This window comes from Nilaparvata lugens, chromosome 2 (assembly GCF_014356525.2).
Source record: "Nilaparvata lugens isolate BPH chromosome 2, ASM1435652v1, whole genome shotgun sequence".
Classification (NCBI taxonomy): Eukaryota; Metazoa; Arthropoda; class Insecta; order Hemiptera; family Delphacidae; genus Nilaparvata; species Nilaparvata lugens.
Window position 1 is genome coordinate 76,290,246 of NC_052505.1, and position 14,733 is coordinate 76,304,978.

The 14,733-nt window shown below is 34.7% G+C and overlaps 1 protein-coding gene across 3 annotated transcripts in view; it reads left to right on the top strand.

Annotated features, from left to right (window-relative positions):
- Nucleotides 1-14,733, top strand: part of LOC111048342 (ras-related protein Rap-2a) — a 101,510-nt gene that overhangs the window by 31,536 nt on the left and 55,241 nt on the right. The window contains exon 1 of one of the 3 annotated variants that reach the window (XM_039421747.1): nucleotides 8,702-8,888. The exons of the other annotated variants lie outside the window; for them this stretch is intronic. Within the exon in view, the coding sequence (XP_039277681.1) occupies nucleotides 8,847-8,888 (42 nt within the window). The 5' untranslated portion in view covers nucleotides 8,702-8,846. Of the gene's footprint in view, nucleotides 1-8,701; nucleotides 8,889-14,733 lie in introns of those variants that run through there. 3 annotated transcript variants of the gene reach the window in all.

Below are 14,733 nucleotides of genomic sequence, written 5' to 3' on the forward strand. Positions count from 1 at the left end.
GGAAAACTATTTATGGCAGAATGATTCTCGACAACATGATGTTTTGACATTAATTTAAGATGAATTTGAGAGATCCAATCGAATATTATTCTGTATAATATTGTCTCTATCCTTGATAAATGTAATACCCTTCTATATAGTTCATCAAATGCATTCTCAAATTTCTGTCTTTTCATGTTTAAAATACTAGAACTCAAAAGCAAAACGCGTCATCACGATTTTTTCAACGAGTGAAAAAACTCTTTTGATTGCTGATGCACATTGAAATTCCTCAAAGAATTGAACTATTCCTTCAGAAAAACAATATTAGAAATAAATATTAGAAACAAGATTTGGATGATTGGAACATTATCAACTACTCGAATCTAGCATTACAGTGATTTAATCAATCAAGTGAGGTTTTTATTGAGAATGTCTCTTCACGTCAGTGAGCTATACTTTCTAATTAAACGGCGAGTGCCAATTTCAGCGTTGAGTGCGCGCATCTCTACCACGTGTAACGACTTTAAACAATCACATTTAAGTGATAATTTGGTTGTAGGAGACCCGTTTCACTGAAGCAATGTCATAGAAGCATGTAAATTTTCATCAAATACTCCCAATTTGTTTAACGAACCAATGGAATAAACGAGTTTGTATACTATCCATGTGATACTATCAGTAGATTGGTTCACAGTCGAGGTTATTTCACCCATAAATGACGTCTGGCAATTTTGAACCAGCTAATGAAAAGTTTAATCAGTCCACTGGAAGAGAATTAATGACTAGGACTGTTCAAGTAGTTTGACATAAAAAATTTTGGGTAGTATTCATCAACTATTAGGTATTATTAGATTTCCATCAATCTAATATCATTTAATTATTTAAGTTCTATAATAAATTGATTTGAACCATCTTATTACTTTTTTATATCAATCTGACGATGAGCTCAGTAGATATGCTTATTTATCAACTATAGAGGAAGGTACTAGTAATCAGTCAACCAGAAATAAAATGTTCTTATCTGTACTTTTTTGTTCATTAGCAGCAGTATAACATTCAGCATGTTTTATCATATTGAAAGTGTTAATTCATTATTAAGTGCTGAGAGAAATAAAATTATCAATAAGATTCTTTCTATCTCAAATTTATCTGGTCTTCTTCCTAGTGAAATGTTAAAAAGTACATGAGGTTGTTTGTAATACCACCATGGTAGTAGTAGAACTATAGTCCTCAAGTAAAGTCTACTATGTTACAACATAACATTATGTATAGAGGAATAGTGTCTACCGTGATACGGATGTTTTTGACAAAGCATAAACTTTCCAAACGGCCAAATGCTGAACAAAAACTCAACCTTCCTTATGAAGAACTATTCTATGAACTCTGAATTTTTTAAAATCCAAGTGGCACAAAAAAGTTCGTAGTTGACAACCTTTCAATTAATACATGATTTCCAAAACTCTCAGAGGTTACTCATTGTACTTCGGTAACATTGCTCGTGGAATGACTTATATTTCTCTTCGGATTGCCTCTTGAGCTCTTGTGCGTGTTTTCAAGCGTGAAAAAGTGATTCAAAAAGTCGAAAATAGAAAAGTCCAAGATAGACATATCAAGATTCCGTGGGGACCAAGGAGCATTTCCAAAAAGAGAGATTACTTTTCCAATGAAAGCATACGAGACATCTCCCATTGACATCCGAACAGTGTGGTGCTAAGGCCCACACTGTTCTTGACATAAATAACGCAAGCTCATACAGATGAAGATCGATATCTAAATCGGAATGTTTCTTACGATCATAGGGATGGAACGTTAAGGTTTGGGGTACGCTCCCTAAAAGCGTGCGTTGTAAAAGTTTGGGGCTCTTCAATGTAGCCAGTAGCACACATGATCAACATTCGTTGATACGAACGGTTCGCTAGTTTTGGAGGTTTATTTTCTCGTTCCGTTATTGAGTTTTGGATTTATTGTTAAGGTAGCTTGAAACTGTTTCATAATCAAAGCCACTCCGCAAGGGCCACCCCCTCGCTTGAGGTCCCACATCTAGAGTGTAATAGGATGTTCCAACAATGACGTGTACTACTTGTTCAATCACTTGCTGTGTACTAGGCCTACCCAATGGAAAAACATCAGTTTGCCGGTAAACACCTCGTATAACCATATCCACATTTATTCGATCAAGCACATTACAATATTTGGTAAAAACAGGCGCTAGCCTGAAACTTCTTCCCTTCCTAACATCAGTTCAATTTTATAGAACATTTTTGTGAAATTCTAGATTGATTAACTGTTTGAAATTCAAGTCATGATTCTAAAATAATTCTTGACAAAAGTAACCATGAAAGGAGAAACATGGAATAACTCACTGAATGGAATGAGCTATCAAACCCAAGAGTGTAAAATCATTACTGATTGATGTTCGAATTTGAGATACAGTATAGTGTAAAGATAAATGATGGAATATATTATGAATTTGAGATCGTTCAACATCAACCAGGATTCTTCTCATGTTCAAGGTTGGCAGAAATAAATTCAAAGTTAAAAAACAGCTTATAGAAATGGAGTTTTAAATGTCAAACTACAAAACTTTATCTGTACAGTGCGGTATTTATCCAGAACAGCGTCTTGAATAATTCAAAAATGGAGATAGCACAAGCGTTCTTGTAGCGAAAATGGAATTTCATCCTTTCAACAAATAACTTCCTTCGCTCCTTCTTCAAATATGACACGATGTAGAAATTGGAACAACAAATATATTTTTAGTTGAGTGTATTGAGATGCATTTGCAATTCAAATAGCAGGAATTTTGGTTCTTGCTCCTGTTCAAGTCAAGTTTCTTGTAGTAACAACACGGTTCGACCTTTATCATACTTCTTCTCACTCGACTATTATCTTCTGACCTCATTCTTGAATCAATAAACTGTGTGTGTATGGCAACTATATTCGACTTCAATCTTATTTACAATTGCGATTATCGTCATTGTAAAGATTAATAAAAACAACATTGTGATCGAAACACATTAATAAGAAGTAGATAAAGGAATAATCAACCATCATTAATAATTATTATCAATTGAACTATGTGATTTTGGAGAAATCACTTACGTGTCATATCATTTTGATCAGTTATGATGTGAATCATCAAAGCTGATCAAAATGAAATGACACATACGTGATTTTCCCAAAATTGTATGATCCAATTGATAATAAAATACTGTTCATCATTCAAATTTCTTTATCAGCTTCATATCCACTTGCTTAGATATGTTTTTCTCATTGATCTCAACAATGATGATAAATATAATTGCAATTGCAAAAGTCGAATTCTTAGCTTTCAATCGAGCGAAGATGTGCTCTGATGTTGGCCCCTGATGTTGATTTTTCGACCTCCTCCGCAGCCCCCAAGCCTTCCCATGGTCCACCTCTAATTTCCATTACTCTCAAGTCCTTCACATCCTGCATCCTGAGCATGACTTACTCCATTCATTGACTTAATTTCATTCTACTTGTATCCATTTCATTGTACTTGTATCCGTTTCATTGATAAGGGTTATGGTTCCTTCGCCAGTTACCTTCCTCTCAGGGTAAACAAGGAAAAAGTATCTCAAAAATTGCAGCTCAATAACTTTCGAAATTTAATTTCCACTAACTTATGAATTTGAAAGAGTTCATTCCATGATACCTACAATTATTGATATTACTTTATTTTTTTTACAATATTAGTGATAAGACTTTGAAGACCAGATACCAGTAGGGGTATCAGATTCATTTACCAGTACTGGCAGTGTAAAAATCAAATATGTCGGCCCAAAATATAATTCACCTACAAGAGATCGTTATTTAAATCGGAATGTTTCTTACGATCATAGGGATAGGAACGTTAAGGTTTGGGGTACGCTCCCTAAAAGCGTGCGTTGTAAAAGTTTGGGGCTCTTCAATGTAGCCAGTAGCACACATGATCAACATTCGTTGATACGAACGGTTCGCTAGTTTTGGAGGTTTATTTTCTCGTTCCGTTATTGAGTTTTGGCTTTATTGTTAAGTTAGCTTGAAACTGTTTCATAATCAAAGCCACTCCGCAAGGGCCACCCACTCGCTTGAGGTCCCACATCTAGAGTGTAATAGGATATTCCAACAATGACGTGTACTACTTGTCCAATCACTTGCTGTGTACTAGGCCTACCCAATGGAAAATCATCAGTTTTCCGGTAAACACCTCGTATAACCATATCCACATTTATTCGATCAAGCACATTACAATATTTGGTAAAAACAGGCGCTAGCCTGAAACTTCTTCCCTTCCTAACATCAGTTCAATTTTATAGAACATTTTTGTGAAATTCTAGATTGATTAACTGTTTGAAATTCAAGTCATGATTCTAAAATAATTCTTGACAAAAGTAACCATGAAAGGAGAAACATGGAATAACTCACTGAATGGAATGAGCTATCAAACCCTAGAGTGTAAAATAATTACTGTTCGAATTTGAGATACAGTGTAGTGTAAAGATAAATTATGATGGAATATATTATGAATCTGAGATCGTTCAACATCAACCAGGATTCTTCTCATGTTCAAGGTTGGCAGAAATAAATTCAAAGTTAAAAAACAGCTTATAGAAATGGAGTTTTAAATGTCAAAGTACAAAACTTTATCTGTACAGTGCGGTATTTATCCAGAACAGCGTCTTGAATAATTCAAAAATGGAGATAGCACAAGCGTTCTTGTAGCGAAAATGGAATTTCATCCTTTCAACAAATAACTTCCTTCGCTCCTTCTTCAAATATGACACGATGTTGAAATTGGAACAACAAATAAATATTTTTAGTTGAGTGTATTGAGATGCATTTGCAATTCAAATAGCAGGAATTTTGGTTCTTGCTCCTGTTCAAGTCAAGTTTCTTGTAGTAACAACACGGTTCGACCTTTATCATACTTCTTCTCACTCAACTATTATCTTCTGACCTCATTCTTGATTCAATAAACTGTGTGTGTATGGCAACTATATTCGACTTCAATCTTATTTACAATTGCGATTATCGTCATTGTAAAGATTAATAAAAACAACATTGTGATCGAAACACATTAATGAGAAGTAGATAAAGGAATAATCAACCATCATTAATTATTATCAATTGAACTATGTGATTTTGGAAAAATCACTTACGTGTCATATCATTTTTATCAGTTATGATGTGAATTATCAAAGCTGATCAAAATGAAATGACACATTCGTGATTTTCCCAAAATTGTGTGATCCGATTGATAATAAAATACTGTTCATCATTCAAATTTCTTTATCAGCTTCATATCCACTTGCTTAGATATGTTTTTCTCATTGATCTCAACAATGATGATAAATATAATTGCAATTGCAAAAGTCGAATTCTTAGCTTTCAATCGAGCGAAGATGTGCTCTGATGTTGACCCCTGATGTTGATTTTTCGACCTCCTCCGCAGCCCCCAAGCCTTCCCATGGTCCACCTCTAATTTCCATTACTCTCAAGTCCTTCACATCCTGCATCCTGAGCATGACTTACTCCATTCATTGACTTAATTTCATTCTACTTGTATCCATTTCATTGTACTTGTATCCGTTTCATTGATAAGGGTTATGGTTCCTTCGCCAGTTACCTTCCTCTCAGGGTAAACAAGGAAAAAGTATCTCAAAAAATTGCAGCTCAATAACTTTCGAAATTTAATTTCCACTAACTTATGAATTTGAAAGAGTTCATTCCAAGATACCTACAATTATTGATATTACTTTATTATTTTTACAATACTAGTGATAAGACTTTGAATTGAGTTACCAGATACGGGTACCAGATTCATTTACCAGTACTGGCAGTGTAAAAAGTACTGGGTAGTGCCTGCCCAAAATATAATTCACCTACAAGATATCGTTATTTCAAACAATTTAGCGAGCTAGGGGGATGAAATTGAATTTTCCAGAAGAATGTGCTATTATGAAGAAGGCCAAAGCTATAAAACATCTATTCAATGATCTTAAAGAATGAGATTCAATAATCATAAAATGGTTATAAAATCTTGTAGATTATATAAAAGGAGAGGAGAATTCTATCTTCAGTAATAATATTTTGAAAACACCAGAACCTTCAGCAGCTTTTCAGTATTTAGTAGGATCTGTTGGTATTTTTTATTGACCTGGTCAAGATTTCCTTCCATTGGAGAATGTTCATTTTCAGGATTCTTGAGCCTCAACCATACGCTTTTCAGTTGATAATTCTGTCTCTGATTGGCGGAAGAGTGTTCAATAGGGATCTGCGGAAAGTTGTGTTACAGTGTTGTCAACTATTCCAGTGCTAAGGTAGAAAGTTTTCCTACTCTGAACTTAATCGTCCCTCTGTTCCACAAAGTATCACTCAAATCCCAATCATGTGCGCCCCACACTACTAATGACACATGTCATTAGCCTTATCTATCGCTTACCAGGTCTCCTAAACTGTGACCGAGTTTTCACATCTCAGATGAGCAATATTGAAAATGCGTTCAACTTCTAATTTTTTCCCCCTCGAAATTCTCAACATGATCTCTCACCCCACTATCAATTATTATTGTAGGCCTAAAACATGATTTTTCTCACGGGTATTGATATCTTACATTCAACATTTTTAATATTTCTCTTGTATAATTCATCAGACCATGGATTTGTAAGGACATTGATTTTATCTATTGGATCTCAAAAATGATCTATTTGGAAATTAATCTACACTATACAAATGTAACCCTCTTTTACAAGTTCAGTCTTGACATAAAGGCCTATCCCTGATTCCCTTGACAACTGAAACTATACTTATAATAAGAAGGGCCAGTCCGTGGGTCCCGGCTGCCTGAAAAGCATAAGGTCATGTCAGAGGCCCTGAAATTGATCAGTTGCGACCTAAACACTCTCACACCAGACCTGAGCCAGCCTGGTTACTCGATATTTATATTTATATCATACTCAATGTTATATTCAATATTTATATTATCAAATCAAATATTTTCCCAAATCCCAAAAGAGTTGTAATCTATGTAGTTCCTTAACTAATATCATTCGAATTCAGGAAGATATATAAATCAATTTTATTCTAAGAATTTATACGATTCTAGTACTTACATAGTTGAAGTAAATTTACGTGCCCCGCTTTCGAACGTTCAACTGAGAATTGTATTTGAATACGTGAATATTTCACGTTATAAATAGGCAGAAATGCTCAGAATAGAGTTTTTCCTATACTGTATTATGCTATACAATTCAATTCATCAATTTTCATCCCATTGTGATGCAATTCTGAGTGTCTATTATGAAGCGTTGGATGTCTTGTGCCTTCCATTCAAAGACTTACAGTAATCATATTTTTTGTGAATGGATAAGGGAGTTGTTGTTCCACTATTAATTTTTTAAAACTTTTGCACATTACTCTCCACTTATCAAATCTATCAACTATTAACAGCTCCTTTATAGTATTATTTATTATTAAATTATTTCTATTAGTATTTATGCTCAAAAAAATCTTATCATTCTTCATTCTTCCTCTATCAAGGATTACTTTCAAACCATTTTTCTATACTACAATTTTTTCTATCTTTTAATCCTTATTTTCTAGCAGTTTTCCTATTTTATTACAGCAAGCTTGAATTGTATGATACTCTCTACCATACTCTTGAAATAACTTATTTTCTTTGTCTTCTCATTGAAACGGTTCATCAACCTAAAGCATTCTTCTTTTATTCCTTCTTTCGGGAAATTTCTCTGCTTCTATTCCGACTCGTTCTATCCATTTTCTGTACGGTTTTCCATGCCATTTCCTCCCATCAACCTCCTACGTATTCTTAATACCCACAACATGATTTTTACTGCAATATCAAGAGTTATATGTTTGTTCGTTGAGCCATAAACATTATTATTCCGTAGCAATATATTTCCCCAGTTCAATGCATTGTTCTTTCTCACAATCACTCTGTATTTGCACCAAATATATTGAACCGGTCGGTCGTTCCTACATACTTTTTATATATTGAACCTAACATACTTTTTCTGTATGGATAACATTAACATTGTATAGCACTTCAAATTGATAATATCTAGATTCCAGTTCTGGAACACCAGGTACTACCAAATCTATTTCTCAGATGGCAACAAGCGACTATCAGATACCGTATCTACATCAGAGTCACTGAATAAGTCACTGTTGTTGAGGTTTCATCAAAATACACTCTGAATTATTGTTCTATCTATTGCTATTCATACCCAATAGGAATAGTAGGAATCTGTCAAAAGAATAATAGGAATAATCTGTCTAGGAAAAATAAGAATCAATCTAAAGAAAATAAAAATCCACACTAACGGAAATTCAAATTTGATTTATTCATTTCTTGTACAATATTACAAAAATAATCAAATTGACATGTAATATTGTACAAGGAAAACGATATATTGTATAGGAGAACGATCTATTTATTATTTATTCAACGCAACTCTTCACTTTCAGAATAATCTATATCAACAAAGACTTTGATATTAGTCCTCATTTGATAAGTGATAGCTAAACACGAGTATGTAAATAGAGTCGACTAAGAAGACAATTCAATGATTATCATCGAACTGCAATGAGTATAGTGTGATAATTATGATATTGTATTATCAATTGATGTAATTCATTTGAAGATAAATATCACTATTGGTAGTGCAGGCAATCCCAAGGTAGGCCTAGTGATAGCGACAACAAAGGGAAAGAGCCAAGACTCCTCTGGTCAGTTCTCATTCAGACGTGGACGGATCTGTTTCTCGTGGGGTGTCAAGTAGTGATAGAATTTTGTGGAGTGTCGCGCTTCTGGAAGTTTGGAAGTTGAATGAATAATTATGATGCACAGAGTTAAGTGGGGCTATACCTGGGATAAACCTGTAAGTTTTTCTTCCATCTATTTACATATTCTCAAATGTGACTTTTCACCTATTCCAGTGTCCAATCTGATTTTGAATTCGGAAGTTCGATTAGAATCTTTTGGGAGGATTTTCATTGCATATAAGTGAAGTTTCATATTTTGATGTTTTTCGATACTTAGAATTATATTATATTGAAGTAAATTCATTCCAGATCTAAACTATTTCATGTTGTTTCTAGTACTAGAGTAGAGTTCATAAAATGAATCAACTTTTCTGAAGTACTAGAAGTCAATCTAAGAGATTTCTTCTCGTTTTCCATTATTTTAGTAACTTTTAGAATTTGAGATTCCTTTCCTAGTAATCAGAGTTCTAATTCAATTTTAGAGATTGAGTGATTCTTCACAATAATTAATTTTAAGCTCAATTTCAAATGTTACTTATTTCAACAGTCGGGCGTCTCAGGATGTTCTACTTGGTTTTTCAATAATACAACAAGCTCTTCTCACAACCCAGAGTAAGGAATATCTCATGTGTCTGGAATATTCAATTATAATATACAGTAATTGTCTTGGTGATTATTAAAATAAGTAGTATCTGCACATCTCAAAAAAGGTACTTTGTTGTACTTGAGTGAAGTATATAACTGTATATTGAAGTATATTGTATAGTGAAGTAATTAAATAACTGTATATTCGACACTCACACAATTTATTTAAATCTTGTTATTTAGCAAATACATTGGAATGAAATTTTCAGTGGAAGCTGATAGGCACGATGATAAACTGTAAGTGTGGTTAAATATTCCATTTGTAAAAACTAGTCCGATTTGAGCCACCCATAACATCCACATAATGCTGTAAAAGAATGCCAGAACAATTTTTTATAAAATTTTTGTTAACTTCCATATAAATCGTCAAGTACTCTTCATTCTTGCTAATTGATCTCCTTTTTCTTCTTCTCATTTTTCCACCTTCCACAAAGTCGGTCTACGTCTCTTTTTTTTTTTGAAGCTGTAGATGTTGAGTTTGTTTCTTATATCGTCGTCCTTGAAGTGCTCTATTTGTTCACAGCCCGAGGTTCTGTGGATAAATTTTATCTCTCATTCTTCTGTTTTCTCGCTCACATAAATTTTCTATAACTCATGATTTCAGTACTTCAGAAGTACTAGAGCAGAGAATACTTACTCTATGAAACCATAGACGAATAATATTTGTCGGAGAATATCCGAGAATATTATATTAAAAGGCATATCGAACAGTATCTTCACTCTACACTGAAACTTAATCATGATTTTTCTCCTGGCCTTCACCAAAACATTCTACTGATGAATCTTCCGAAATCATGCCTGATTCTCACATTGCAGCTCAGAGTATTCGAAAGCTGCGTACAGACATACGCGCCTTCAACCCGCTCCGCGCAAGCCCCGCCCTCGTTCCACCATCGCTCCGCAGTCGCTCCGCCCCCGCTCTGCAGTCGCACCGATCATGAACGTTACGGGAGATGTTAGCTCTTCTCGCGTTCCACTCTTGCTCCCCGGTCGATCATTAATCGCTCTGCTCGAGTGACGTTCGGTTGCGGAGCAGAGCGAAAGTCTGTACGCACCTTTAGAGTATAGGTAGAACTCGTACCAGACCTAGAGTACAATGGTACTTCTTTTCAAAAATTTTCATGAAACATTATTTCTCATTCAGTTTTTTTTTTGCATTTGAGGAAATATTAAAGTGTAAGAAACAACTTAGATTAAAAAGGCATTTTAGGATTTCACTTAAAGGCATGTTAGGATTTGCAAAATTGTGTCCATTTTGTCATGGAATGATTTCCATGACAAAATGGACACAATTTTGCAAATCCTAACACCAAAGTTTAATAGGATAGTAATTGCAGGTGATTTTAATGTTGATCTCCATGTGAAAAACCCTTTAAGTGATGCTTTCAGAGACCTTTTTGCTGAAAACGACCTGATAATAAAAGTTAGTGAATTTACCAGAATCACAAGAGACTCTCAGACTATAATAGATAATATTATTACAAATATAGAGGATGGTTTTGTTGCAGTAAAAAATTCTGAATTATCTGACCACACTTTTCAATCTATTAAAATGCGGGGCGTTCATTTTGTATCTCTGGATAAGAGAGTTATCTCAAAAAATTCGAGAGATGTAAGTGATTGTAACTTGGTTTGTCTAAATATGCATTTATCAAAACAAAAGTGGCAGGAAGTTTATAATGGAAATGATCTCAACAAAAAGTATTCAAATTTTGTAGAAACTCTAAATTACCTTTATAATGTCTGTTGTCCAATTAAAAAAGTTATAATAAGTGGAGGAAATATCAAGAATAAATGGATTAATGATGAGCTCTTGCAGTTGCGAGATAATGTACGAGCTGCCTCTAGACGCTTCACACAAAGTAGAGACCGTGCACACCAACAAGAGTATATTAGATTGAAGAAGTTTTATGCAAATGAAATTGGAAAGGCTAAGCGTAAATTTACAGCAGATTCTTTACGGAAGTCCAACAATTTGAATCTTTCTGTCTGGAGGGTGATAAATGAAGAGAGGGGTGTGTTGAAACGGAGGAATGAGAACTGTTATATAGACGAAGTTGTAACAGAGGAGGGAACGGTTTTGAGAGGAGGCTTTGAGGTTTCCAACTATTTTAATACATTTTTTCAGGAGGCTGGCATAAAGAATAATGTCTCTGTACAATTAAATGACAACATTTTCTCTGACTCCTATGATGACAGAACAATTATTGTGAATAAATTCATAGCTGCTCCTTTTACAAGAGAGGAGATGGATAAGATATTAAATAGTCTAAAAGGTAAAAAGTCAACTGGTCTGGATGGGATATCCACTATGGTGTTGAAGTCTTGTAAAGAATATTTATTAGATCCACTCACCCATTTGGTAAATGAATCTTTGAAGTACGGTGTATTCCCTGATAAATTAAAAGAGTCAAAAGTAGTACCCATTCACAAAGGCGGTGAGGGAAACGTTGCAAATAATTTCAGACCTATTACTCTTGGGAATTCTATTGGTAAGGTTTTTGAGAAGTGTATGATGTTTCGCTTTGTTGAACATCTTGCTGAAAATCAAATTCTGGCCAAGGAGCAGCATGGGTTTCAGAAAGAAAGATCCACAAAGACGGCAATTGTATCCATTTTTGAGGATATAATTGATATGATAGATAAGGGTGAGAAAGCTGTTGGAATTTTTCTGGATCTAAGCAAAGCTTTCGATTGCGTTGATCATTCAATTTTGTTAAGGAAGCTGGAGTTGGTGGGTGTGAGAGATGTTGAACTGGAATGGTTCAGGTCCTATCTCCTGTATAGGTCTCAGTGTGTGGAAATAACAAGGGAAGTGAAAGGGAAGATAATTCATTACTTATCGGATAGAGTATCAGTGAAGGCTGGTGTACCACAGGGCTCTATACTTGGTCCTTTGTTGTTTTTGCTATATGTAAATGATGTGCCAAAAGTTATATCCCAGGGTACAGTTTTAATGTATGCCGATGACACATCATACATTTGCAGCTCTCAGGATGCAAGTGTGTTAGAAATAGAATCTTTCTTGAACATTAATGCCATAGCCCAGTACCTCTCTCAACTCAAATTAGGAATTAATGAATCAAAAACCCATTTTTTACAATTTAAACATAGAAATAATTCCAGGATAGATCAACTTATTAATGTACAGATAAACGAAAAAAATGTTAACCAGCCTCATTTCGTGAAATTCCTAGGGGTTGCTCTGGATCAGCATCTCTCTTGGGATTTCTATACTGATCAGCTCTGTGGGAGGATTGCATCTGGAGTCTTTGCACTCCGACAAATAAGAAGATTGAATGATACCAAACTCACAATGGCAGTCTACCACTCACTCATAATGTCACACATCCGCTATGCCATTATTGTGTGGGGTGGGTCGTGCCAGAATTTGGAGAGGGTGTTCAAGCTCCAAAAAAAGCTGTTAGAGCGATCAAAGGTATTATGCCTTTAGAGTCCTGTAGGAACCACTTTAAAGAATTAGGCATACTAACCGTTCCCTCTATTTATATCTATGATTATGCATGTTAGAAGACAGACAATGACTAGAAATGCTGATTCGCATGGATACAATACTAGAAATAGAGGAGACTATGCTTCACTGTATCACAGAACAGCTCTTTTTGAGAAGAAACCTACATATATGGGCCTTAAATTTATTAGAAAGCTTCCTACTCACTTGAAAAATTGTGAAGATGTCAATGTTTTTGAGAAGGATTTAAAAAGTTTTTTGATGCTTGGAGTATTCTATACCACAGAAGAGTTTGTGTGTAGAGAGGGTTCCTTTGTGTGATTTTTTTCTCCTTTTTATGTAATACTGTATGTATTATAAATTTTTGACAATTCCTATACTCTGATTAGAGTCTCTGGGAAGCTTTAAAAACAAACAAACAAACAAACAAACAATTAGGATAAACGTGCAAGCGTAGAGAAAAGAATCCTAGATATATAATGTAGTAATATACAATAGTATATAATATAATACCAATAGTATAAAGTAATAATCATCTATGATAAAAGTAACCCAGTTTGACGTCATTATTCCGACATACGGTAGTAGGTACTTGGGAATTTCGACAAAAAATGAGCAAAACGTGTCAGTGGTCTTGTTTGGAAGTAATATGGAGTGATGAAAAAGTGGCAGACTACAGAATTGGGGACGGAACGTGCCAAGTTTAGTTCGCAAGTTTTATCGTACTCTGTGGTGAGACTGAGATGGTGATCGATCAAGGCGGACGAGTGACGGTTCGCAGACGAACAAGAAGTGAACCAAGTCAAGGAAAAAGAGCGAAAGGATGGTGAAATAAGAGGGGGTGAGAGTTGAAGGAAAGGAGGAGAAAGAAAAAGAAAATTAGTAGCAGTTGGAAGCAGACGAAGAGGGATAACCGACTGCGACCTGGTGATCTGTCGAAGTTGTTTTGAGGAGATAATCCTGAATAGAGACGAATGAGATCGGACTGCTGCGTCGCCTAGCAACAAAGAACGGAAGAAAGAAAAGAAGATCAATGGCTCTTTAAAATGTCACACTCCATTCAGTCACCGACAACTGTCATTACTTTGTCTCGTTCCGCGCTGCCAAAGATTATGCCGTTGGCTCGGAGATGCAAAAGGATAAGAAACAAAATGCAAAAGATGGAGAAAGAAACAGGATGCAAAAGATGAAGAAACATTGGGCCGAAGGGAAGGAGAGGGAAAATTTGGAAGTAATATTTCAGAAATATTGAAAAAATTTAGGCAAAAAAGAGACGGAATATCTAATAAAAAGACAGAAAAGAAAAATAAGAAATGTGAAATAAATTTGTGGTCGAAGGAGGGGAAAAAAGATGTGTGAGGAATTCTGTGAGGGGGAATATGAAATAGTGGAATTTGAAGAATGAGAGAAAGTTAAGGGATGAAGAATAAGAAGCTTGAGGAGGAAAATGAAAAGAATTCTCTTTCGTGAGGATGCTGTGAAGAATACAAAATAGACGATGGAATATTGTCATCACTCAAATCATAAGGCAGCCACAATAGAATAACTTGAGATGAAAGATGAAGATGCAAGACAGATAGTGATCAGGAGAACCCGAAAATAATACTAATGGAAAGAAATACTAGGAATATGATGGTGGAGAAGAAGATAAATTATAATGTTGTGAGAGGGAAAATTGTTGAATTGATTAAACAATAATAAGGGAATTGATTTATTGATAGAAAATAACTTCTTGAATTTTCAACAGTAAAAAAAAACTATTTTTGGTTATATTATCAAAATTTGGGAGTATAATAGTTCTGAGCCAAACCTGTTGTTAAATCCCCTATCATAATATGATCTGT